This window comes from Tachysurus fulvidraco, chromosome 6, assembly GCF_022655615.1.
Source record: "Tachysurus fulvidraco isolate hzauxx_2018 chromosome 6, HZAU_PFXX_2.0, whole genome shotgun sequence".
NCBI classification, from domain to species: Eukaryota; Metazoa; Chordata; class Actinopteri; order Siluriformes; family Bagridae; genus Tachysurus; species Tachysurus fulvidraco.
The window spans coordinates 5,041,360-5,068,489 of NC_062523.1; the positions used below are offsets into that span (position 1 = coordinate 5,041,360).

At 41.7% G+C, this 27,130-nt stretch overlaps 1 protein-coding gene across 3 annotated transcripts in view; it reads right to left on the reverse strand.

The window, feature by feature from the left end:
* thsd7ba (thrombospondin, type I, domain containing 7Ba) overlaps positions 1 to 27,130 on the reverse strand; it is a 277,509-nt gene that overhangs the window by 155,916 nt on the left and 94,463 nt on the right. For all 3 annotated transcript variants that reach the window (XM_047815387.1, XM_047815386.1, XM_047815385.1), the window contains exon 4: positions 8,558 to 9,800. In XM_047815387.1, coding sequence (XP_047671343.1) covers positions 8,558 to 9,800 — 1,243 coding nt within the window. The remainder of the gene's footprint in view (positions 1 to 8,557; positions 9,801 to 27,130) is intronic.

Below are 27,130 nucleotides of genomic sequence, written 5' to 3' on the forward strand. Positions count from 1 at the left end.
CATTAAAATAAAAAAAATTAAAAATAAATAAAATAAACACAATAAAACGTTTTTAAAAAAATGTAAACTGCAGCATTTGAATGGTTCAGATTCTGTTTTTGTTTCTTAAAATAAAACACATTTCTCCACATTTAACATTATTTTCTGCCTAGAAGCCTAAATACATAAATACACAAATAAATAAATATACAAACAAACAAACAAATAAAAACAAAAGGCTTGTAAATGCAGCCAAAAATGTTCTTTCGTGTTGTAGTAGTTTTTATTTTATTTATTTTTTTCGTTTTTTATTTCGATTTTTGTTTATTTGTTGTCTTTTGTTTTACGTTACTCACGTCTCACAGCAACACATTTCTTTTTGTCTGTATTTTCTATCCATGATTTTTACTGCTGATGCGTTCGACACTTACAAAAAAATACGCGACACAATCTTCACACATCGGTTCAGAAAACCCACAGGTCCGTATCCTGACGCTGAACACGAGGAAGTTTCCTGACACGAATAGAGAGACGGTTGACTCTGAACACGACCTGCGATGTTTTTTTTATCCCTGTACTTCATTCTACTGTAGAATTATTACTGAAGTACCGTCCTGTGTTCTTCTGAACAGAGAGGTTGTTAAACACACGCACAGAGACTCGGGACGTGTCGCCGTGACGATACCAAACGCTGATAACTAAAGTTCACACGCGGTGAGAATCGGTCGTACGTGAAGAGCATGAAGAAAATAAAGGAGAGAAAAGAGCGTGACAGAACTCAGAGGAAGAAAACAACAGGATGACAGGATGTCTCTGCTGTCTGACATTTGGATGAATAGAGATCAGAAGAAGGAGTGAATGAGTGAGTGACAGATAAGATACAGAGATTGTAGAGAGAGCACAAAGACACAGCTGTAAGACTGCAGAAAGCGCCGCGGCGTCAAAAGGAATCAGGATGAATATTTATCACGGCTCGCTAATAAATCCTTTATAAACAATCCCACAGTTTAACCGTGTGCACCGACAACACGAGCTCGTACACGTGAGCTGCTAATGAGAGCTCAGTTGTATAAATGAGATAAATGTAAGTCGCTCAAATGCCATAAGTGTACAAAATGTACAAATGTATGTTGTGTCTGTGAGTCTGATCTAAAATAAATCAGGTTTTATTGTTCTTTTAGTGGGTTTTAGACGTGTGTTTGTCCCTCTGTTGATGATCTTACACTGAATTTTAGTGCTGAAGATAAATCTGAGCTGCTTTTTAGATGAACAAACACACGTGGGTTTGATATCAACATTTACTCTGAAGTTACAAACATTTCTGTGTTTTTTGTTTTTATGGATCTTTTCTATGAATCCAGAAATATATATATCATTAACCCTAACCCTTAGCCCTAACCCTAAGCCTAAACCCTAACCCCAAACCCTAACCATAAAACCTAACCCTAAGCCTTAACCCCTAACCCTAAACCCTAACCATAAAACCTTAACCCCTAAACCCTAAGCCTAAACCCTAAGCCTTAACCCCTAACCCTAAACCCTAACCCTAACCCCTAAACCCTAACCCTAAACCCTAACCCTTAACCCCTAACCCTAAACCTTAACCCCTAAACCCTAAACCTTAATCACTAACCCTAAACCCTAAGCCTTAACCCCTAACCCTAAACCCTAACCCTAAACCTTAACCCCTAACCCTAAACCCTAACCCCTAACCCTAAGCTTTAACCCCTAACCCTAAACCCTAATCCTAAACCTAAACCCTAAGCCTTAACCCTAAACCCTAAACCTAAATCCTAAGCCTTAACCCTAAACCCTAAACCTAAATCCTAAGCCTTAACCCTAAACCCTAAACTCTAAGCCTTAACCCCTAAACCCTAACCCTTAACCCCTAAACCCTAAGCCTTAACCCCTAAACCCTAACCCTTAACCCCTAAACCCTAAACCCTAACCCTTAACCCCTAAACCCTAACCACTAACCCTAAACCCTAAGCCTTAACCCCTAACCATAAAACCCTAAACCCTAACCCCTAACCATAAACCCCTAAACCCTAACCCCTAACCCTAACCCCTAACCCTAAACCTTAACCCCTAACCCTAAACCCTAACCCTTAACCCCTAACCCTAGGTAATGTAGAGAAAAACAGAAATAGTGATGAGTGTCTACTTTCACATGAGCTTCATATTAACACCACTGTGGAGTGAGACATGAGGAAGACGTTCGGTCATGGACATGGACGCGAGACAAACAGGAGGAATGACATTACACTATTTAGACTCTGGGAGAAAGAGTTAAAAGATAAGATTCTGTGTTACAGTGAAGGGAATCTGAGATCATTTGTGTTGTAGATTTTCCTCGTATCAGTTCTAATTTGGATGTTTATCCGAGTGGCTCAGAACATTTCAAGTGAAACAAAAATGATTTCTATTTCATTTCCTATAGAATGTATAGTTTGATACTCTTCGTCGCATCACCATTACTCCTGGAGTTTTAAATAACACATCACACCATGAACCTGCTGTATTGCACCGCGGGTTACGTGACGCTGATCAGAAAATCGAACTTGTACGGAATTGAAGAAACACATTTGGGTTTATTAAGAGAACGTAAATGAGGATGAAGTGGAAAGTAAGATGAGATGAGATGAGTGTGAGGTGGAGGTAATAAGAAAACACTTGCATCTATTAGCGGTAGAAACATTAGCTGTGTGTGTGTGTTTTAACTCGATTATACAAAATTCCTCTCAAGGTTTCTGAGCAGAGTTCCAGAGTTCCAGCTTGATTGAAAAAATGAATTAATGAGTAAATGAAATATTTAATTTAAAAAGATTTGAAGTAAAAAAAAAAAAACACAAGCCAGTTCAAATTTGATCAGAACGAAAGAGAGAGTTTGTTTCTGCATGTGTGTGAGTGTGTTTTATCTTTTGTGTGTGTGTGTGTGTGTGTCTGTGCATGTGTGTGTTTTATCTTTTGTGTGTGTGTGTGTGTGTCTGTGCATGTGTTTGTGTGCGTGTGTGAGTGTGCGTGTGTTTGTGTGTTTTATCTTCGTGTGTGTGTCTGTGCATGTGTGTGCTTGTATGTGTGTGTGGGCGTGTGTGAGTGTGCGTGTGTTTTTTCTTTTGTGCGTGTGTGTCTATGCATGTGTTTGTGTGCGTGTGAGTGTGCGTGTTTTTTCTTTTGCGTGTGTCTGTGCGTGTGTGAGAGTTTGTGCTTCTCCGTGTGTGTGTGTGTGTTTTATCTTTGTGTGTGTATGTCTGTGCATGTGTGTGCTTGTATGTGTGTGTGTGTGTGTGTGTGTCTGTGTGCTTGTATGTGTGTGTCTGTGCATGTGTGTGTGTCTGTGTGCGTGTGTCTGTGCATGTGTGTGTGCTTGTGTGTGTGTGTGCGAGTCTGTGCATGTGTGTGTCTGTGCATGTGTGTGTGCGAGTCTGTGCATGTGTGTGTCTGTGCATGTGTGTGTGCGCGAGTCTGTGCATGTGTGTGTCTGTGCATGTGTGTGTGCGCGAGTCTGTGCATGTGTGTGTCTGTGCATGTGTGTCTGTGCATGTGTGTGTGTGTCTGTGCATGTGTGTGTGTGTCTGTGCGTGTGCATGTGTGTGTCTGTGCGTGTGTGCATGTGTGTGTCTGTGCGCATGTGTGTGCGTGCGTGTGTGTGTGTGGTAATTGTTTTTAGTAATTATAATATACTGCATTAGACTGCTGCAGGCTGAACTCAGGTGTAAACTCTTTATTCAGTACACAACCTGTCATTAAGCTCACACTAGTGTGTAAGTGTAGACATGAAATATGTTTATTATTCAGTGTAAATGATATTCCACTGTAGCTTAAACCTGACACTTTAATTGTGCGATACGTCGACTCACAGTACCAAACTGTTTTAAAAGCAAAACACACGAACGCACACAACCTACTGTACCACTATAACAAAAACTCTTCTGCCTTTTTCTTTGGCACAGATTCACCGTTCTGAGTGTGTGTGGAGTTTTCTGTCCTGATTTATTTATTCTCTGCTTGATTAAGCAAGCTTTATGGATTTTGCTTGGTTAGCTTCATTGGCTCAGTGTTGTATTAACATTATTCTGTTTGTCTCTTGCTAATTAGTTGCCACGGTTGTGTAGGTGACAGTTTCAGGCCTTGGCTGAGGTGCGAGTTATGAGCAAGTCTTTCTACAGTATATTACGGGTGTATCATTTAGTCATGTCATTTTGGAGTGTCCTAAATTTACTTGTAGCCATGCTTATGCTATCTGTGCTGCACTACAGACTGGGAATGATACCAGCTAGCGATCATTCATCTTCGGTAAGCACTTTATCCTTGTCAGGATTAGGGTGGATTCAGAGCCTATCCCGGGAACACTGGGCACAGCACAGAGGACCACACTGATTCAAACACATCTTAACACTTAGAAGTGTTTGTGCAGCAAATATACCATGTTCTGACACGTCCTTGAGAGGTAAAGACGACCGGAGTATCATATCATATCATATCATATCGTATCACATCGTCACGCGATTCCATAGCAGTGCAACAGTATGCTGATGACACTCAACTCGTCCTCTCACAGACACCCGGGTTTCTTCTAGGATATCTGCAGATCTGACGGACATCTCGTCATAGATGGCAGCTGAAGCTAAATCCTGTCACAACAGATGTTCTGTACATCCTCGGAGATGCACGGCCAAGTCATCCTCATACCGGAAACCTCTCTGACAACACATAATATCCTGATCTCATTCTCTGCTCGTGTTGCTACCCTGACTCTCTCATCCCGAATTCTTCGTTAGCACATTAGGAGCAGCGTACTATTCTTTTTCACACAGGTGTAAAGCCTCCATCCTGGCAGGTCTTCCCCTGTGCACCATCTGACCCTGAAGCTCATCCAGAATTCAACTGCACGGCCCACGTTCAATCTTTTCTGGTTCGCTTTGCTTCTTTACTTGCTTCCTCTAGCTGTCCATATTTCATTTATCACTCATGCTTACCTAAAGGGTAAAACAATGGATTACAAAAATTACAACTATTTTCCGTTTGAGCCACGAGAATGTCTCGACCGGACCCAGAAGACACAAGAAAGGCATTGACACGATGGGACAAGATGAGATGAGATGTAGGGCAGCCTCCACATTGGTATGTTGTTAGAAGTTGGGAAGGAAAATAGAGCACATGAAAAGTCAGTCAGAAAAGTTTTCTATTTGTCCCATGTAGCTGCTCTCACGGTGAGATTATACACATCACATTATCACATGGGTTTCTATACGACTGCTACGCTGATGTCACTCGACTCTTCTCTGTACTGGTAACCAGACGGTAGATAGAACTTCCCCTGACTGTATTCTAAAGTTCTCACTCTTCGCTAATTGCTTTAACAAGCACAAAATATACACGATTTATTTAAAACCTCTTTGTTTCTGTACTAACTTTTATATCGAACCCCGTTGTAGTGCTTTGTGGTCTAATATGACCATATGCTTGTTGTTGCACATTTAAATGCTTTCCACTTAAATCGGCTATAGGTTCATTGTGTAAGATGATGGTGGTACTAAAGATAGATGGATGGATGGATGGACAGACGGACAGACAGACAGACAGAGACAGATAAATAGATTTTAAACCCTTAAGCTCTCCTGGATGCAACCTTCTTGTCAACTGAGAAAACATCCAACAATGAAGCCCCATACCTGTGGTTAATGTGAATCCCCAAATCAAACAGGCCTAACTCCTGTGGGAACTGTTCAGGTTGAACACAGACCACCTCTAATCATAGTGTTTGGCACCAGAGTCACTACCAGAGGCTCATTTCCTTTGTCAGGTTTCATTTCAAGTGCTTCCTAGCCCAGTTTTAGACATGCCTGGCACTGCACCTGACCCTCACACCTTCCCCTCCAAGCCGTAACCCAACAAGCTGGATCCACATACCCACTTTGGGCTAACGATGACCAAGTTACTTAGGCATTCCAGGTACCGAACTGTCACACAAGCTACAGTACACTCTGTCTTTACTGGATCATTTTTTATCCTTCCCTGAGGTTCACCAAAATCTTCAAGCCCCTTCACAACAACAAGGTCTCAATCCATCCAGGGGCTGATAATTAGTAAAAAAAAATAAAAATAAAAATTGAATCTTGTATGTTTTAACCACGAGACTCTTAGGTGCCAGACATATCTGATCAGAGATATCAGATAACTAACAGCTGCTTCCCAGAAATTAGAGGGATGAGTAACCTGGGGTAAAAAAAATGGATTTAAAATGGATACATTGTCAAGTGTTGAATTCAAGTGATCCATCCATCCATCCATCTTCTACCGCTTATATCACTTCAAATCTTTTCGTTTAAAAGCCTAGATTCCACTTACAGACTTTACACCTTGTTAGTGATTATAAAAATAAGCAGCTGGCAGACAGGAGTTCGAACAGAGTGTTCTGTCTCTTGTATTTTTATCAGTGTTACATGTGAACCTCGAGGTCAGTTTCCTCAGTAATTCTAACTTTGCACTTCCTTATATATCCTTCATATCTTTAACCGTGACGGCGAGTGACGGCCGATCTGTACGGTGTACCAAACCGTGGTGTGTACGAGGAACAGTACGTGTAAAAAGATGCAGTAAGACCCAGTTTGACGATACTCTGAAGACGCCAGCGATCCAAACGTGTGAAAAAGCTTTGTTGATTTGATTTGAAGCTCGGCAGTGGCAGCCTTGTGTCCCTGGGATTTGAACTCTGAACTTTCCAATCGGTTGTTCTGAGGTCTTTACCACTGAGCTGCAGTTATCGATATCACTCAATAAGCCACAGAGAGAGTGGTAGCACGTGGGAAAGCATAAAACCAGCAGGCTGCCTGGGTAGCTTTCGGTTTCCATCAGAAGGATTTCATACCCACTGATAAATATTAGATTCTTCAATAAAAGACTCAGATGTTTGATCGAGGCTCCAAAACAAACAGAACAATGCCCATATGCTTCTCATCATCTTTTTAAATAAGCTATAAAGTCAGCGCTGGAATCAACAGACCCATTATGATCCCATACACTCAGGCTGTTCCTTTCTTCTCTTTCCCTTTCAGTGTCAGTGTCGGAGACAAATCTGGCTTTATTTCCAAATCAAACAGACACATACACACACACACACACACACACACACACACACACAGTAGATACCAGATTGTTAGCTAACAACGTAATGGATGGTATGTGTGCCTGTGATAAGTATATGAGTGATTCACAGCTCACGACAGGAAATGGAGAGAAAGGCATAAAAGACCGGTACATGAGTGAGTCAATAGTTCTTAGAGGAACCATTTGTAAAGTAAGACTCTGTGTCTGCTTTGCCTGGAGACATCATTATGCCTAATTTGAGCAAAAGCTATAGAAAAACCGAAGTGGAAAAAAGAGGCTGTGACGGCGGCTTGACTTTCAGACTCGTAACAAAGCAAGCACGGCAAATAAACGTCACGTGTACGGAGGTAAAGAGCTAAAAACGAAACGTACACAAGGCCCCTTCACATTGCCGTCATTGAGGCTAACGAAGCTAATCAGTGATGTTTATAGCGACGATTTTCATCAGAATTCACACCGTTAATGTTTTCTCACACATTATATCACGTCAGAAACACGGTGTGTAAAACTGTGTGCTGAGAGTCCAAAAGTCAAGTGCACACGTTCAATAATATACAAATCGAACATACGTTTAACTGCGGCTTCAAACTCTGGGTCAGTTTTATTGTTTGCTTCTTTAAAATTTAGTTTATGTTTAATTTACAGGATTTAGCAGACACTCGTATCCAGAGTGACCTACATTGTCTTATTTCAGTTTATACACCTGAGCAATTGAGGGTTAAGGGCCTTGCTCAGGGGCCCTGCAGTGGCAACGTGGTGGACCTGGGATTCGAACCAATGACCTTCCAATCAGTAGTCAAACACCTTAACCACTGAGCTACCACATCAAACAATATTTAAAAGAAGAGAGGAAATACATGCTCTCTCTCTATCTCTCTTTCCCTCTCTCTGTATCTCTCTCTCTTTCCCTCTCCCCCTCTCTCTTTACTTCTCCCTCTGTCTGTCTGTTTGTCTGTCTGTCTCTCTCTCTCTGTATCTCTCTCTCTTTCCTCCCCTGACTCTCCCTTTCTCTGTCTCTCTCTTTACTTCTCCCTCTGTCTGTCTGTTTGTCTGTCTCTCTCTCTCTGTATCTCTCTCTTTCCCCCCCTCTCTCTCCCTTTCTCTGTCTCTCTCTTTCCCTTTCTCTGTCTCTCTCTTTCCCTCTCCCCCTCTCTCTTTCCTTCTCCCTCTGTCTGTCTGTCTGTCTGTCTGTCTGTCTGTCTCTCTGTCTCTGCGTCTCTCTCTCTCTCTCTCTCTCTCTCTCTCTCTCTCTCATATCACCTTGACTGGTACACAGGTGTAAATGTGATTATCCAGGTCCGCTCCATAAATCCGGCTCTCTTACACATCTTTTCAGTCAGAACCCTCACACTTCCTTACTCAATAATCTGGATTAACTTCTGTAAAGACGATCCCTGCTTCATCCCGCGCTCATTTTGTTCGTGTGAAACTGGCTGAATGAGGATTAATGCTTTAGCAGAAGGCTTACCTCAGCACAGAGTTCTTTCCATCACTGGCCATGCAGCGAATCTGCCGTGTCTGGTAGCCGATCTCTACATCCCACCACCTAGAGGCCTCGTAGTGCTGCTGCTGGGGTTGATGATGGTGTTGGTGAAGGTGATTTTGTGAAAAGTCGTGGTTTCGGTAAGTCTGGTTTTGATGAAGTTGGTGGTTGTTGGTGAGTTGGTCTTGATGAACATGGTCGTGGTCTTGATGAAGGTGGTGTTGGGTCTTTTGCCTGATTTGTTGGGTTTGGTCTGGATAAAGTTCCTTATCTTGCTGGCTTTGATTTGACTGAAGTAGTTGATGTGGATTCCGTGGATAGTTTTTCTCTTGAAGTTGAAGGTGGTTTTGGTCTTGCAGGTGCTGTTGGTGATCGGTTGGTGTTTGGTAATGTTGCTGTTGGTCTAGTTGATAGATTTGTTGGGTTTGGTCTTGGGAAACTTGTTGAAATTGATCTTGATGATCGTGATATCGGTGGTGTTGATGCGCATAGTGTGCGTGTTGGTATTGGGCACCTTGAACATGTCTCTTCACCATATTCCTGTCCTTAACTCCAAAATCCAGAGTCGTCCTCCCATTCATCAGCACATCTTTCTGCTGTGGAAGTCTACAGTCACTCCATGCTCCTACCTTCAGGCTGTACAGATTCCTATCCTCACCTATCGGACATGGCAGTGGGTGTTCACACGGCTGTGTTTCGCTCAGATTGGGGCATCCAGCTCCACCGTACGCGGGAGCTGCGAGAACGTGGCGCGTCCGGTGCTTCAATCCGACCCCGCACATCCCGCTACAGCGTGACCATGAAGAGAATTCAGACACCACACAGTCCAGAGGACATGGGATCAGACAAGCCTGTTCCAGAGGCAGCCTAGGGGAGAAGAACTCACAGATCCGATCAGACACAGACGTGCCATTGAGCACACGGATGCAGCGTACAGAACGTCTCTGAATACCGTGCTGGGCCGTGATGCACTCGGATGCCAGAGGTCGCGTCCTCACGTCATTAGAGTTCAGAGAGAGAGAGCAGGAACTCCACTCAGACACGTCCCATTCGAAAAGGTCCTGGTGCCACTCACACACTTTGAAGCAGGGCCTCTGAGTGTCCGGCCTGACAGAGTGCTGGCAGTTGGAGTGGTGTGTGTGCCAGCCGTCTGAGTGAACACACCACACACTGCGGGACTGAACACCGCTCGAGCCACATTCCTCTCCTTTACAACGACCCCACTGACCTGCACAGACACAAACAGACAACTATTACTGTTACTATTCAACACACACACACACACACACTTTATAACCCCCTACAAAATTAGTATCATTCATCATGATGATAAAATAAGACCTTGAGAGTCTAGGGGGAAAAAGAAAGAATTAATCGGTTACTTCTTTTTCATTACTTCACAAACAAATTTACAATGCAAACATTTATTACACCATGACAGGAAGAGTTCGGCTAATACTTAACGGTACCGTACACACCGTCCTCCCTTTTACCCCGTACCCTCTTTACCCTAAATGCGGTGAATCAGGGACCTTCTGTGCTGTGCCTTTATCAATAATAAACATCATCCAGAAGCCTTTCTAGGTGTTGATCTGTACCGAGGTCTGATTGTTCATTGGATGCATTTCTAACTCTTGTTCATTACTCCACCCTCTTATTTTGATTGACAGCCTGCGAAAGTTCAACCGTTTCTCCTAAAAACATTTGTGCTGAATCACGGAGCATTCCCGGCTCATCGACAGAGCAATGAAGGTGAACGGCGCTCATCGTCATCCTGTCTGTCTGCAAAGGTCACGCTGCTTATCAAGTAAATGAAAAGGTAAAGGTAAAGGCATTAGGGAGGCTGCAGAGAACGGCTGTAATCAGAGCGCGGCGCTCGGCGGGTATTAAAGTGCAGTTTTTGTTTGAGTGGATGGTAGTTGACTTGTACGTTCAGCCATCAAGGCTTAATTACGGTCATCTGTCACTCAAGCCACAAGTGTGTGATATTAAGATGCTGAATGTCAGAGCTGTACGTATTTACTGCTTTCTGTTCAATCAGGGACAAAAACAAGACCTGGGACTAAACTACCTCGGGATTTGGGTTGAAATAAACATCTGTAATGTCAACTGCACCTCAGAGGACTGAGTAATCAGATAAACGTTGCTAATATCACTGACTCTACAGGCTAAACAACAGGTTCATCTTCCTGTGCAGCTTCCTGAGGATAAACTAATAGAATCACACGGGTCTATACACAACAGGAAACATGTCAACGGACAGATTCAGAAGTCTACTGATTCAAAAATGTTAAATAATCAAATGTCTGGTTATAATATGGTTAAGGGTTGTTGATCGGAGGATCGGGGTTCAAGGCCCAGCACAGCCAAGCTGCCACTGCTGGGCCCTTGAGCAAGGCCCTTAACCCTCCCTGCTCCAGGGGCGCTGTATCATAGCTGCCCCTGCACTCTGAACCCAACCTCCTCAGTCGGGGTATGTGAAGAAAAGAATTCCACTGTAATGTATATGTGGTGATAATAAAGGCTTCTCAGCCCCCCCCCCCCTTTATTTATTTTTTTTTCGTGACAAATAAATCAAATCAAATACAGCTTTAACGGCTAAAGTAAACAAGCAAAGATTCATAAAGCTGAAATAATAAAGTATAGTTTTAAAAAGCTAAAAGTTTATAAAGTTATAATCTACAGTTAAAATAAGATTTATTAAAATAACTGAGTCAGGAGGAAGATGAAGATGAATGGAAGCTTTAGCACATAAGGATTATTTATCATGGTGAACATGTGGGTTAAATCATCCTGCTGTGAATGACATCATTAAATCCACCTTTCTGTAACGACATCAACACGATCAGCTCGACCACACAGAGATGCCAGAGCAGCTGTTCATCAGCACACGCACGCGCACACACACACACACTGTACTCACACAGACACTGTACTCACACAGACTCACACATACACACACACACACTGTACTCACACACACACTGTACTCACACAGACTCACACATACACACACACACACTGTACTCACACACACTGTACTCACACAGACTCACACATACACACACACTACTCACACAGACTCGCACAGGCGCACGCACACGCACGCACACACAGGCACACACAGGCACACACAGGCACACACACAGGCACACACACAGGCACACACACAGGCACACACACAGGCACAGGCACACACACAGGCACACACACACACACACAGGCACACCTGTATCATTCCTTTCACTGATCTCGGCAGAACACCTTTACATCCGTCATCACTTTAGATTTATTTACTGAGAAATTCAAGCTCCTCAGAAAACACGGAAGATGAAACTTTTGAACTTTCTTTTAAAAGTTTTAAGTTCAGGAATGTTTTAGTTAATGACTTTATTAGTTTATACTTCAGTTGTATGAATAACCAGGCGAGTAGAGACGCAGCGTGAACCTACACTTACAGTAGGATGGGTCTGAATCTTTAATAAAGGGCGCCTGAGCCAGGAAAAATCCACTTACGTCGTTAATCCTCTGTTTTGACCTGCGCACTCAAAGGATTGAATATGTTCAGTGAATTATTCAGGCACTAATCTGCATTTATTCATTTACAGTTTACAGTGAATCATGACACACTGCACATCAGACTACAACAGTGCAGCACGGGGGGGGGGGGGGGGGGTGTGAGAGAGAGAGGGAAAGTGAGAGGGAGAGATACAGAGAGATAGAGAGACAGACAGACAGACAGAGGGAGAAGGAAAGAGAGAAGGGTAGAGGGAAAGAGAGAGACAGAGAAAGGGAGAGAGAGAGAAATACAGAGAGAGGGAAAGAGAGAGAGAGAAAGGGAGAGAGAGAGAGCGCATCCATCTCAACACACTCAGCCGAGCTCAAATGCCACCCTGGGAGTAAACTGTGTCTCCTCTGTAGAGTAAAAAGGCTCTTGACATGAAAATCCACAGAGCTGAAGGCTAATTGGACGTCGGGTCTGGTGTTCGCTCTGTGCTGGGTTTTTTTTCCATCAGCCTGAAAGAAAAACCAGAGGCTGAGTGCCTGAGAGACGTCCACAAAGCTCTAACAGACTCTGATCTAAACGGGCTTGAGAGAGACGAAGCGCTTTAACTCTTTCACTTCAAACCCTTACAGAGAAATCCGATCTGAATCTGATCTGCTTTCAACAAAGATCCGAGCAGCTTTACTGAAATCCTCATGTAGAATTCAATCCCTAAACAACTTAACGAACAATCCGGAGGTGACAGTGGCGTGGAAAAAAAAATCCCTCGGTCCATGAGGATGAAACCTTGAGAGGAAGCGGAGATCAAAGGAGACGTCTGAAACTCTTCTTAAACACGTTTCCAAGACACGAAGCTGAGCAGAAAAATAATCCTCATATAGGTGATATGTGCCAGAAATATACTGAAACAGCATGAACATGTTTTCATTTAGGTTATCATCTCACCTTGCCTTGGTGTCAGGTACACAAGCAGTGGTATACACACACACACACACACACACACACACACACACACACACACACACACACACACACTGTATAAACACTTCTCCAGCTTTGCTCACTGTAATTGTAATGTTCTGATTATTGATCACTATTTATCATTATTTACCCTTTATTATTATTATTATTATTATTATTATTATTATTATTATTATTGTTATTATTGTTATTATTATTATTATTATTGTTGTTATTATTCTTATTATTATTATTATATCTCACTCACTCACTCATTTTCTACCACTTTATTCTCGGGTCACGGGGAGCCTGTGCCTATCTCAGGCATCATCGGGCATCAAGGCAGAATACACCCTGGATAGAGTGCCAAACCTTACACACAAACGATTATTATTATTATTATTATTATTATTATTATTGCTGTTGTAAATAAGTTGATTACTGAGTCACAATTAGGAAAGAATTTTATAAGATATTATGTGAAACTTTTGTTCGGAGCTGTTTACAAGCTCCAGACCACACCCACTTCTGCTTTAGATCAATATAATAAAACAATCATGAATATGTTCAGCTGTAAACACACACAGATACAGACAATAGCACTGTGTTCCACTCCTTATGGACAGATGTTATAGCTACAGACCTTCAGAAGCTCTGTTCATTTATTCAGTCTCAGTCACAGTGGATCCAGTGCCTGATGGTGAGGTGGGAACTCATCCTGGATGGATGGATGGATGGATGTTGGAGCTTCTGCACCATGAAATAGTTAGTGAACTAATCTCATCCTCACTCTCATTCTCACTGGTCCTTACTTGTCCTCACTCATCTTCACGCGTCCTCGGTTATCCACACTCATCTTCACGCGTCCTCGGTTATCCACACTCATCTTCACGCGTCCTCGGTTATCCACACTCATCCTCGGTTATCCACACTCATCTTCACGCGTCCTCGGTTATCCACACTCATCCTCGGTTATCCACACTCATCCTCACGCGTCCTCACTTCACCTCATTCATCCTTACTCGTCCTTACTTCACCTCAATCGTCCTCATTTGACCTCAATCAAACTCACTGGACCCCCTGACCTCAGTTGGCTCTCCCAGTGTTTGGAGCGCGTCCTGTGCTTTTCCTCTCTACTCGTTGTTTTACCGTGTGGCTGTTGTGAGACACAGCTTCCAGGTTTAGATTGGATCCGTTCACCTCTTGGCCCTTGTTAGAGCTGCTGCCATAAAGACCTGTTGCTTATTGCACCATTTTATGGCGTATCAGTGCCAGAGAGAGCTACTAAAGTGGGGCATAAAACCCCAGCTTCACTCAGAGCTCGTAAAGAGCTTCATCTGTGTTTAGAGCGCAGACTGAAGTCAAAGCCGAGGAGCCGAAACTCAGAGAAATCATGAAGCCGTGATAGTGCGGAAAAACTCCATTATCTAGCAGAGAGTTGACGCTGATGTAAGAAATAAATGTTTAGCAGTTTTATACTTTTAGCGGTTTGGTTTAATACGTCAGACAACGCAGTTAAAAGAGTTTGTTAACCACAAAGTAATGTCTCAAACAAACATCTGAACAAAGTTATTCAATTCAGTTTAATCCCTCTTTCATTCACGTGTCAAGTAGTTTTCTACAAAAAAAGTGGCAAATTTAAAAAAAAGAAAAAAAGAAAAGAATAATAAAAAAATATATATATAAAACCAAACATTTTTGGCCACAGAAATAAATCACAGAAATAAATAAATAAATAAACAAACTAATTAATTAATTAATTAATTAATTAATATAGAAAATCCATGAAATTCTGGAGAAAGACTCAGGATTGACATCTAGTTATTGCTTATGTCGTCACATTTTCTCTCACGATTTTGACGTAACATTTACAGACATCAACATTAACTTTATTTCTGGACTTTCGATGTGGATCAGAGTTTTTAACTGAATTGATCGAAGCCAATCCACTGACCAACTTGACAGAGAGAGAGTGAAGGTTTTAACTTCGCAGCTCCTAAATGTGTTACACGATCTCTCTGTCTGTCAGTATGGATTTTTAAATCTAATCTCTTCTGGACTTTTACTGAGAAATGAACATTGTTCTCCTCACTGTGTCTCACATCAGACAGGGACGATAGAAACAGAGACAAAAAGTCTGACTGCATTCACAAAGAACACGGCGATGATCTGTTCCTCTGTTTGTCCGTCTGTCTGACCAGGAGATACCACACACACACACACACACACACACACACAATCATTTTTCTCCAGCAGAGATCATGATTACTGACCCGATCGTTCCTCTTTGTCTTTCAGAGTTAAACAGTGCATTGACCTGATAGAGCCAGTTTAGCATAGTGTAGCTGAATAGAGCAGCTAATAACCCTGTAAGACACGTTAACACTATTACACACCTGATACACACCTGATACACACCTGATACACACCTGATACACACCTGATACACACTGTCTCAGGCATCAGTATACACAGATAAGAAAGTTGTTTTTTTTAGGTTTCAACCCTTCAAAATATTCTCAAAAATATTTCCGTACAAAAATAGTATATTTTAAATTACACCATATGACTAAGTATGTGCACCCCTGACCTGAGAATCACGCCCATATGGGCTTTTTGAAGGTCTCTGTTTGCTGTAGCTGTACTGCTTCCCTTCACAATAACTAGGATTCCTAAACCCTGTACCAGGAAGACAATGTCCCTTACGGGTCGCCGTGCCGTGCACGGCAGGGAAGACAAAGTCACCACTAGGGGATGACCCAGAAACAAGCTTCAATTCAACTTTAAAGCATCAAATCCTCTAAAAACACGAAAAAACCTATTTACCTTGTAAAGTTTATACTCTCAATAATTTTTTAAGCCCACACACAAAGCACAATATGATTCACAGCCTTCATACTATTAGAAAAAAAATTCGGACAAAACTGACCTAGGTGGCGCTAGACCGGTTTTTCCCTTACCTTTAGACGCGTCTCTTTCTTCACTGGGGTAATATATTCCAACACAAATGATCCACAAAAATCCACACAGGTCCAAGGATATTCCGTTAGTGTTCTGAAAACTGGAAACAGAAGTGCGCCATCATCTCGTTTTGCCGCTCTAACTCCTAATTGGGATATTCAAAGCCTATGTCATATTTATAGCCCAGGTCCTAACGAATCAAATAAGCCCTCATTTGAGCCAATCGGTTCTTGTATGGCAGAGATAGACGGCTGGGAAGCCAATGGTGGCATGACCTCATTTTTGGGAACCCGCCTTTGACTGACAATTACTCCTTCCAATAGCAATGAAATGGGCTGGGACCTATACAGCTGTTTAGCCAATAAGCAGACGATTCCAACGGTATGCGACATGCATTACGTTCTTTGCCTGTGTCTGCGTGAACTGGATGCGCAGAAGAATTCTTGCGTAATCTGTGACCTTTTGTCCCTCTCACAGCTCAGGGTGTCAGGTTACAGGCCTGTTTTCACACCAGAGTGATAGAGAGAGAGTCTAGGCTTATTTATGGCTTGTCAGACTGAGCCTGCAGCCTTTTATTTCAAAGTTATATATAAACAAGTACACAAAAACGCTGCACCCGACGACCAGGGCAGTAGAAAAACATTCATATAAAATCCATTTTTGGGTCTTTTGACTTGAATTTTTTTTGGTGAAAGCCAAGACATGTGGCTATGACTCTCAGTTGTTATTTTGTCCCTAACATGTTCCAGAAAAATAAGATTAATCAGTTTATCAGGTAAACAACCCAGGCGGACATGAAAACCTGCATTCTAACCCCTGTAGCTTTGTACCAGTAAAGCCTAGAATCAATCTGAAACTAGTTTCTGAAACTAGGGAATCTCTTTTTTCAAATGAGACCAGGTGTGTCAAAGTATGTGGGAGCTGTACCACTTTTTGTTGGGCAAGTCATATAGGCGGAGATCCTTAAGAGGTTTAAGGTTGGAGCAGGGGGAAGAACTCGAGTGTCCTGCACAGAGCCCTTACTCAACCCTACTGAACAGCTTTGGGATGAACTGGAACTGGAGTCTCCTCAACATCACAACATCAGAGTTTGATCTCACTGATGTTCTTGTAGCTGAATGAATTTACACAAACAACTTGCCTGATCTGTCTTACTTCTTACTGTACCCTTACACACAAACGATCTAAATGTAATAACTAACAGCATCTTCACTAGCACATTTTACACCTGGTCACTTCATGTGTTTTCTCTGATCCGATAGCTATCTGATTTGTTAAAACTGTTCCCTTTACATTAGGCCACATAAATGCGTCTCGGCGAATCGGACATCGATCCGATCTTTCTACTCCCGCCCAAAATGCTAATATATTTTACCTCATTTCTGGGGTAATTGAAATGGAACACGCTTTGGAGTATGAGATTGCTACAAAAAACAGCAATTACTGTTTGCTGCATTTTCGCTGGCAGCAGCAGTGCATTTTAAGACCCAACGAGACGCCTGGGTGAAAGATCACCTGCGAGTGACGTACTTCTGTTTGGGAGGAGTATAGCACTGACGTATGTGGCTTGAACAACCACATTCATTTACACCTGTCCAGTTTCATCTGAAACGCGTCCCAGACCATCTCCTGAAGGGGTTTGAGCGATCGGATTTATATCCGTCTCAAAAACGTTACGGAGGGCATTTAGAGCTGGTCTTTTTATTATCGGATAGATATCGGATCACAGAAAACGCAGGAAGTGACCAGGTGTAAAAACCCCCTTAGACACTGTTTCCCCCACCCGATTAAAGGAGGTTAGAGACAAAACACCTGCACCGTGGTATAAAAGTCTTACTCAAACCCTCAAGAGAGAAACCTTTAACTTCAAGTGAAAGTGGAAAAAAACTAAATTTGAGGTTTTCAGAATTGCGTATAAGGACAGTATGTCCAACTATAGACAGGCTTTAAAAACTGCTAGGGCTCTGAGCATCTGAGAAGAGTCATGCAAAATAACCAGAACAATTTAGCACAGTGGTTAGATTAACAAAAAAAAACAAAGATCTGAACTCACCATTCCATCACAGTTCAGTAGTGAGAACTTTATGAGATTCTTCACGGCTAAAATTGAAAGCATCGGGAACAAAATAGTTCACCATGTGAGAGCAGCTTGTGACTCAGTCTAACCTAAAGCTGTACACTCACACTACACTACGGTGCTTTACAAGTACAGGACAGGAAGAGTTAGATAAGCTTATTACTACAGCTAAACCAACAACTTGCTTACTAGACCCCATTCCAACTAAATTACAGAAAGAAGTGTTACAAAAAGCTGGTGAGCCTCTTCTTAATATCATTAACTCCTCATTATCTTTAGGTTACGTCCCTAAATCTTTCGAGTTGGCAGTTATTTGGTCGCTCATTAAGAAACCTAATCTAGATCCTAATGAACTATCAGATTACAGACCTATTTCACATCTGTTTATGTCTAGAATACTAGAGAAGGTTGTGTCTGTTCAACTGAGCTCCTTCTTACAGGAGAACAATTGAAACTTTGAAGAGTTTCAGTCAGGTTTCAGGCCCCATCATAGCACAGAAACTGCACTTGTGAAAGTTACAAATGACTTGTTCTTAGCTTTGGACAAAGACTGTATGTCCCTATTAGTTCTACTTGACCGTAGTGCTGCATTCGACACTATAGATCACAACATTCTCTTAGATCCCATACAAAATTACACGGGTATTCGGGGACAGACTTTAAGTCGGTTTAGATCCTACCTGTCTGATCGATACCATTTTGTAGATTTAAATGGTGAATCCTCTATTTAACTGCCAGTTCATTCTGGGGTCCCTCAAGGATGAGTTATAGGACCTCTGCTTTCCTCAACATGCTTCTCTTAGAGAACATCATTAGGAGGCATGGGATTAGTTTCCACTGTTATGCTGACAATGCCCAGTTATACAGTGGTGTTTTGTTCACGTTTGTCACACTTTTTCAATGTTACAGATCAAACAAATTAAAATATTAGTCAAAGATAACACAAGTAAACACAACATGCAGTTTTTAAATCTAAACCCACATGGCTCTGTGTGAAAAATGGGTTTGCCTGCCCTGTTAAAACATAAATCAAGCATCGTGTTAGTTCTGGCAGGCCACATCGTCAAGCGTGCATCAGCTGTTAATCAGCTGTCCACAACGCGCAACAATCCTGTACGACATCCATATTACCCAACCTTTTAAATTTCTATTCATTGAGCCGCTTTCTAGCACTTCGCTGCTGCCACGATTTAAACTCCCTCCTCCAATCCTGACTCCACCATGCTAAAACCCGTGTTCGTTGTACCAGTTTACATCTGTCACGATGAGACAAAGGCGAGTGAGGATCCAAATGCAGTTTAAAGTTTTAATAAACAAAACACAAATGAACAGGCAGGCAACACGGAACACGGAACATGGACACGGGACATGGACACGGGACATGGACACGGGACATGGACACGGGACATGGACACGGGACATGGACACGGGACATGGACACGGGACATGGACACGGGACATGGACACGGGACATGGACACGGGACATGGACACACCACATACCAACAACGACTAACACCAGGGAAGTGAACAAACAGAGTAATTGTAGTAAACAGGAACCAATCACAAAGCGAAGACAATCAGCGACAAAGACAAAACACCTGGGGAAGAGATGGAGTGCAATTAGTGTCCATGGTAACAAATGAGTGGGCGGAGCAAACAATTAACAGGGCAAGGCAGCAGACAGAAACAAAGGAAAACACAGACAGACTCATTACAACATCATAAATCTCCACATGTTTTTCTCTTTCTCTCTCTCTCTCTAATTATTTATTTATCTATTTATTCATTTATTATTTTCCAAAAACACATAAGTGAGCATAACTAATACTATGCATGATTAATGGTTTTGTTATACGGGGGGTCTATTCTATTTTGTAGTTGCTGCTCTCCCCGCTCTGTCCACACATGCAGACGGACGGGCACGTGGATTCTTGCCCAGAACAGAACCATACCGCCAACATTAACTGTATGCATATCATCTAATACATTCTCATATGACAAAGTGGTCCTGACTGAACTGTGGTTTATCACACCTGAGTTTAATTTCTCTAGCCACACCCAGGCCTGATTACTGCCACACCTGTTCGCAATCAAGAAATCACTTAAATAAGACCTCTGAATGGCTGAAGAAAAACAAAATGAAGACTTTATAGTGGACTAATCAAAGTCCTGACCTGAATCCTACTGAGATGCTGTGGCATGACCTTAAAAAGGCGGTTCATGCTTGAAAACCCTCCATTGTGGCTGAATTACAACAATTCTGTAAAGATGAGTGGACAAAAATTCCTCCACAGCCTCAGCTGTAACCGACTCATTGCAAGTTCTCGCAAACGCTTGATTGCAGTTTTTGCTGCTAAGGGCGACCCAACCAGTTATTAGGTTTAGGGGGCAAGACACTTTTTCACACTGGGCCATGTACTGTAGGTTTGGATTTGTTTTCCCTTAATAATAAAAACCTTTATTTAAAAACTGCATGTAACATTACTTGTGCTATCTTTAACTAATATCTAAATTTATTTGATGATCTGAAACATTAAAGTGTGACAAACGTGCAAAAGAAAATCAGGAAGGGGGCCAACACTTTTTCACACCACTGTATATCTCATCAAAGCCAGAAATAGCTAAATTGTCTGAATTAACTGAGTGCATTAAAGAGATTAAAAAAATTGGTTGACCTTTAATTTTCTGTTGTTAAACTCTGATAAGACAGAAATATTACTTAGTACACAGTACTGTACTAAAAAACCAGTACACAGGAGCTCCCACAATTCAACTTCCATTTAGAGGGATGTACTGTTACTAGTAGCTTGACAGTGAAAGACCTGGGTGTTTATTGGACAGTAACTTGTTTTAAAAATCATATCGACCATATTACAAACACAGCCTTCTTCCACCTTAGAAATATTGCCAAGCTGAGCAACATCCTGTCTGTATCTGATGCTGAGAAGTTAGTTCATGCGTTCATGACCTCTAGACTGGACTATTGTAATGCATTACTAGGTGGTTGTCCTGCATCTCTAATAAATATTCTACAGTTAGTACAAAATGCAGCTGCCAGAGTTCTCACTAGGACGAGAAAACATGACCATTTAACCCTAATTTTATCATCTCTACACTGGCTACATGTTAATTTTAGAATTGATTACAAACTGCTGCTACTTATGTACAAGGCTCTTAATGGTTTAGCTCCCATGTATCTAACTAGTCTTCTAACACGTTACAATCCTTCACGCTCTCTGAGATCACAAAACTCAGGACTTCTGGTAGTTCCCAGAATATCTACTAAAGGCGGTAGAGCATTTTCTTATTTAGCTCCCAAACTTTGGAATAGTCTTCCTGAAAGTGTTTGGGGCTCAGACACACTTTCCAAGTTGAAATGTAGATTAAAAACTCATCTCTTTAGTCAGGCGTACACATAATACATCCCATAATATTGTGCTATAATACATCTGACGAAATGCACATTATCATCTGGTGCTTGCTACTGTAATTCTCTCTTTCTACCCATCCCGTGACATCGTAGAGAAATTGTACCAGCTCAGATTGTCTTCCGTGCGATGAATATTTTGGTCCTCTGCTGAGATGAGACCGACTCGGTGAGGATCCTGAGGCATGTAGAGATTTAAAAGCTCCATTTGGACTCTGCTAGTATAGACTCTGCCAACTCCATGTGGTCATTGAGAACAACAACCTCTTTATCAATACATTTGTTGGACTGTATATTTCTAATCACACTCTCCAGTGTCACCCATATGAGGATGGGTTTGCCCCTTGAGTCTGGTTCTTCTCCAGGTTTCTCGCTTTACCATTCAAAGGGAATTTTTTCTTGCAAGCCTTGGAGAATCTGTCCATCACATGCTTGAAGGCATCCTGCATGTGAGCTGCTAGTGAAGAACCAGCTTTGAGAAAATGACCCCAAGCAGTTTCAGTGCACAGATAGACTCACTGACAATACAAACGGCATCTGAAGGTTCTCCAACAAATCTCACCTTGTCCTGAAATCCCTTCATAAGATCCTTAACAATCCATCTGAAGCTCTTTGATGAGTCCTTGATGAGGCCAACAAAGACCAGATGCAGGGTTTTCCTCTATTTACATCACTTCTACTGGAGTTGTCTGATGGATTGGATGACTTGAGTAAATATTTAATTCAAGAAGATGATCATCCCTCATATCCTGGGGAACAAAGCCTTCTCTCTAGCAGACACAGAGCTGGTTTGCCCACCTTAATTACCTCTAAGTGGTGCCATTTTCTGGTGCTTTACCATTGGTCAGTTGGTTCTCCATCCATGTCCTCCATGACAGACAAACAAGCAAAATGATTTAGGGATCCTTCTGAGTCAGTGTAACATTGGAGAGCAGCCCAAGGTAGTCTTCCACCCACTGATCTATCTTTTATGACTTCTCCTTCTTTGCTCTTTGTCTTCCTAGTGCTGATCCTGTGGCTTGTTTGACGCCCTCTCACATTCTCCATGTCAGGAGTCTGCTGGATGGTTGAGCACAGCTGGAGTCAGCACTTGTTTGCACAGCTTCTGTCTGCTACAAGCATGTGGGACATCAAGGCCCTTGTAATGGACAAAGGTAATGGTTTTTGCCGCAGTGAGGTTCACCTCATACAACTCTGCATTCGTTCCTTCTTTCTTCCCACAGGCAATGACTGCTGAGTGGTGAATTGTGGTGCTCACACTCTCTGAGATAGAGATAGCAGCAGTGGAGTGTGGAGATGAACCGATTTGTCCTTTTATCATCAGTAATGTTCCTGACCCTGATGTGAGGAAGGACCATGACGGTGTAGAGAAGACACTTCAGTTTCAGAGTGATCTTTCTGAGCACTAATGGTTTTTCTGAATGGAATTGAAGGGTATCAGCGGGTGAGGTGATGACATTACAAAAGGTTGTTATCCTGGTGATGATGACATCCAGCTGGTGTCATTGGCTTCATGCAGGGTGCACCAGGAGTCTTTGGCATAGGCCAAATCTACAGAGTGGTTTTTCATGGTTCAAATCCTTCCTGGTGCTGAAGTTATCAAGCAGGAACAGACCAAACTAAGCTTTAACTTTCAATCTTGCTGATTGAAATAAAAATCTATCGATATATAAAGTGTAAATGGATTAAGACAGAAAGCAAAAATGAGTGAAGAGGGGAAAAAAAAAGATCCCTCATAAACTGTCTTGATTCCTCAAGCTCTTTGAGATGCTTGAGGACTTTACGTATCACTTCCGAGGCGGGACTCATCGTTTTTCCTGGCAGTAAAAATACACACAGTGGTCTTCATTACACATGACTGAGCGTGAGATGGAGGGCTGAGTGTGTGTGTGTGTGTGTGAGAGAGAGAGAGAGAGAGAGAGAGAGAGATTCAGCCTTTACTCAGGCATGAAGTGAAGCATGACAGCCGCAGAAATGGGACGTGGAGAAGAACGCACATGCTGTAATTTATGCCAGATGGAGCTTCTGCATCTCAGAGAGGATCTGCCGCTCCACCATCCAAAACCATGTGAAGGAACTCATCACCCAAAAGATCAACCCCACTCACACAAACAAGTTTATTTACCTACACACCACACTCCAATCTGTCACGTGATCACAATACACCAAGTGTAAGGAGCTAAAAAAAGACTGAACATGCTGCTGGGGTCTGGGATGGTTCATGAAATCACCAAATGCTGAAAGTCCAATTAGTGTGTTTTACTAATTAGTGTTTAATCACATAAACAAACAAACAAATGAGTGAAAGTCATTGGGTTAATGCTAAACGTTTATTCATGGAAAACAAACAAACATACTGTACAAACTGAGAAACAAACAAATAAATAATTAAATACACATATAAATAATCTCACAGTAACTGCTTGACTGAAAACATAGGAGATAAATAAAGAAAAACTGTCGAAATAAAAGTAAACAAAAACAAATTTGTCTCTTTACTAGACAAACATTTAATGTTTTTCAAGAATATTTTAGATATATATATTTTTTTTTAAATATACAATTTGTACAACTGAAGGTTAAGGGCCTTGCTCAGGGGTGGTATCCCTTGCTCTTGGTGGACCTGGGATTTGAACTCATGACCTTTTGATCAGTAGTTCAATGCCATAACCACTAGGATACCACAATAAAAAAAAACACTATTTATTTGTTTGTAATGAATTTATTAAATACCCTTTTCCAATGAAGTTTATACATTTTCCTAAATGTAATTATAATGACTTAATAATAATAATAATAATAATAATAATAATAATAATAATAATTATTATTATTATTATTATTATTATTATTATTATTATTACTGTTGTTGTTGTTAATGATTTCTTCTAGATTTCTAGCTATGGGAAATATGAATGATGCCAAAAGTCTGATTTCGTCATGTGCTTTAATTTGCAGCTCAGTTGACAGCTTCAAAATTTCTCAGCAGCTTTAAAAAATGAGAGAGAGAGAGAGAGAGAGAGAGAGAGAGAGAGAGAGAGCAGAATGTTGAAGGTTGAATATTCTTTATATATAACATTAGTGAACAAAGATGATCTTTTTCTCTGTGTGAAGTGTTAATTGAAGTGTTAATTGATCTCACTGAAAGACTCTCTGTGTATAATGAACACTGCTGTTGTATTGTGTGTGAAGAACACAGAAGCTACAGAAAGATGCTAAGTGCAAGGTTAAGTGTGTTATTGTTTTAAATGAAGCAGTAGTGGTGTAATTAATAACTAGTTTCTCAGCATGATGGTATCTAACCTGAGAAAGTTCTCACGCCTGCCTGCCTGCCTGCTGACGCTCAGGGCGTAACCGCTTCCTGTCCACTACATGACAACGCTAGCTCTCGAATCTCAGTGTTTAAAGCCTGCGGTCATGTTTAATGAAACAACACAAACACAAGTGTCCATCAGATTTTATACGTGACTAATGAGGGAAATAAATGTAATGGCAAATGGCAAACCTCACTCTTGGTGGCTTGCAGTCACATGACATTTTGGTCTTGTGGTGTTGATAATGTGGCTAAATCTGTTACACTGGTAATGACTTGTACCGCAAAGACAATTTATGATGAATAGTGGACAAGCTATAGGGTTGACTGGAGTGTGATTTGATAGATCGTATCCCACTCAGACTTGATTTTGGGTCTCAGGGCTTCATGAAGTTGTTTAATCCATTGTAGAATAACAGTCTTTGCTGGATCAAGTGCTATTTTACGTGCTGCTGTGTGATGAGTGATGAGGAAGTTCGTTAAACTAATTAAACTAGGACTTCTCAATTCTTTGCATCTCAACGAAGGCGGTCGCATTTTCTCTCCCTATCCTCCCCTTACCTCCCCCTGCTTTGCTCCTCTCATCTCGTCTTGTCTATTGTATGCATTCAACCCTCCCACGCCTTCGCCGTTTTGTACCGCTAGTCTAAGAAGCGGGTCTGTGACCAGCGCCGAGAATGGCTGCAGGACCGGATGACTACCGGACGATACCTCCACCCCCCATTTTTCTCTTCCTGTTGCAAGTCGTGTTTTTCGTGGCGCACTGATTATGTGCTTATGTTGCTGAGGTATTATCCTGTTCCCACACTGTACTCCCCACAGGAGCATAGTCTGGGGGTTGCTTATTTTTCTCCTCCCCTCCCTCATGTTTTTCTGTATTTCTTCCTCAAATTCCCTGTCTTCCTGTCCTCCTCCCCCCCCCCCCCCCCGTCATATTGTATGTATTTTATGTATAGACGAGTTGACGGCTAATGTCGCTGGTACCTGTGACCAGTGACAATAAAGGGCTACTACTACTACTTAGTACAGTACTGGATGTACTGGACTCTGTTTAGACTAGACCCCTTCTCAGTCACATACAGTAGCATCACATTAGTCTTGTTATTTGTCATTTTTCTCTCATTTTTCATGTAGTTTCATGTAATATTTAACAAATCTCTGTTTTTTTTGTTTTGTTTTTTTTGTTTAGTCCAAATTGTATTAAAAACCCTGTCTAGGAAGATTCTACTTGCTAAGAAATCTTGCTAAGAATCTTGCTAAGCAGCAATAACATCACCTTAGCTACAAAAACTACTGAATAGACCCTGTGTTTTTTTCTTCTTCAATTGCTTTTCTTCGTTTTTAGCAAAGCATTATCTGGTGTTTAATCTTGACCCAGACATTCTCTCTCACTTGGCCTGCATTGTACACTTTTACTGTAATTTGCTTCACAAGGCCAAAGGCATTCGTTTCTTCACTAGCTATTTTAAAAGCGCTCATCCTGACCAGTTCCCCAATTACATGAAAGACAAATGAAAGACAGACGTTTGTCTTTAAAAACACATTTGCTCACCACATGGCTCCAGAAATAACATTTAAACGAGTCGGCTTGATCTCCGTCTCTTTCAGAATGTCTGTATGGTAATTAGCAGTAGCTGCTAAAAGCGCTGGTCAGAGACAGCTTTGAAATGGAAAGTGTGGGATCACTGCTGATCTTTAACAAGGAAAAGACTGACAGGCTCTTTGGTGCTTGTCGGACACTAATGGAACCAATTATGATGCGATGTTCAGGTCATGAGGACGATTAAAAGGAAACGCTGTGCTTCTCTTCACTTAGCGGAGCCGAACGCAGCACGCTGAGCTCTGAGATATATCTTCACAGATGTACATTTTAATCTGAGGAATAAAAGCTCTTATATCATACAACCCGAAAGAGGGAACACGAGCAGTGTGTGTAAACACCAGCACAGGATTATCACCCCCACAGAGAAACATTATGGAATAATAGCACTGGTAAACTTTCACAAAGGTGATCAGTAAAAAACCAGGACAGAAGAACACTACATAAAACTCACCAGCATGTAAAGCACAAGTAAACACCAGCGAATGGAACACAGGCACAGGCTAAACACAGCTGCAGCTAAAAGAATTACAATAAAATTACTGCAGATCATGCTAGCTCAAGTACACAATTCAACAAACTTTTAGCTAACGCTGCTATAATTAAACACATTTAGCCATACAGTTAGCACACAACACTAGCACAGGCTAAACACCAACAGAAACAAAAAGGTCAAGTAGTAGAAGAAGTAAACACCTGCACAGGTAACATTA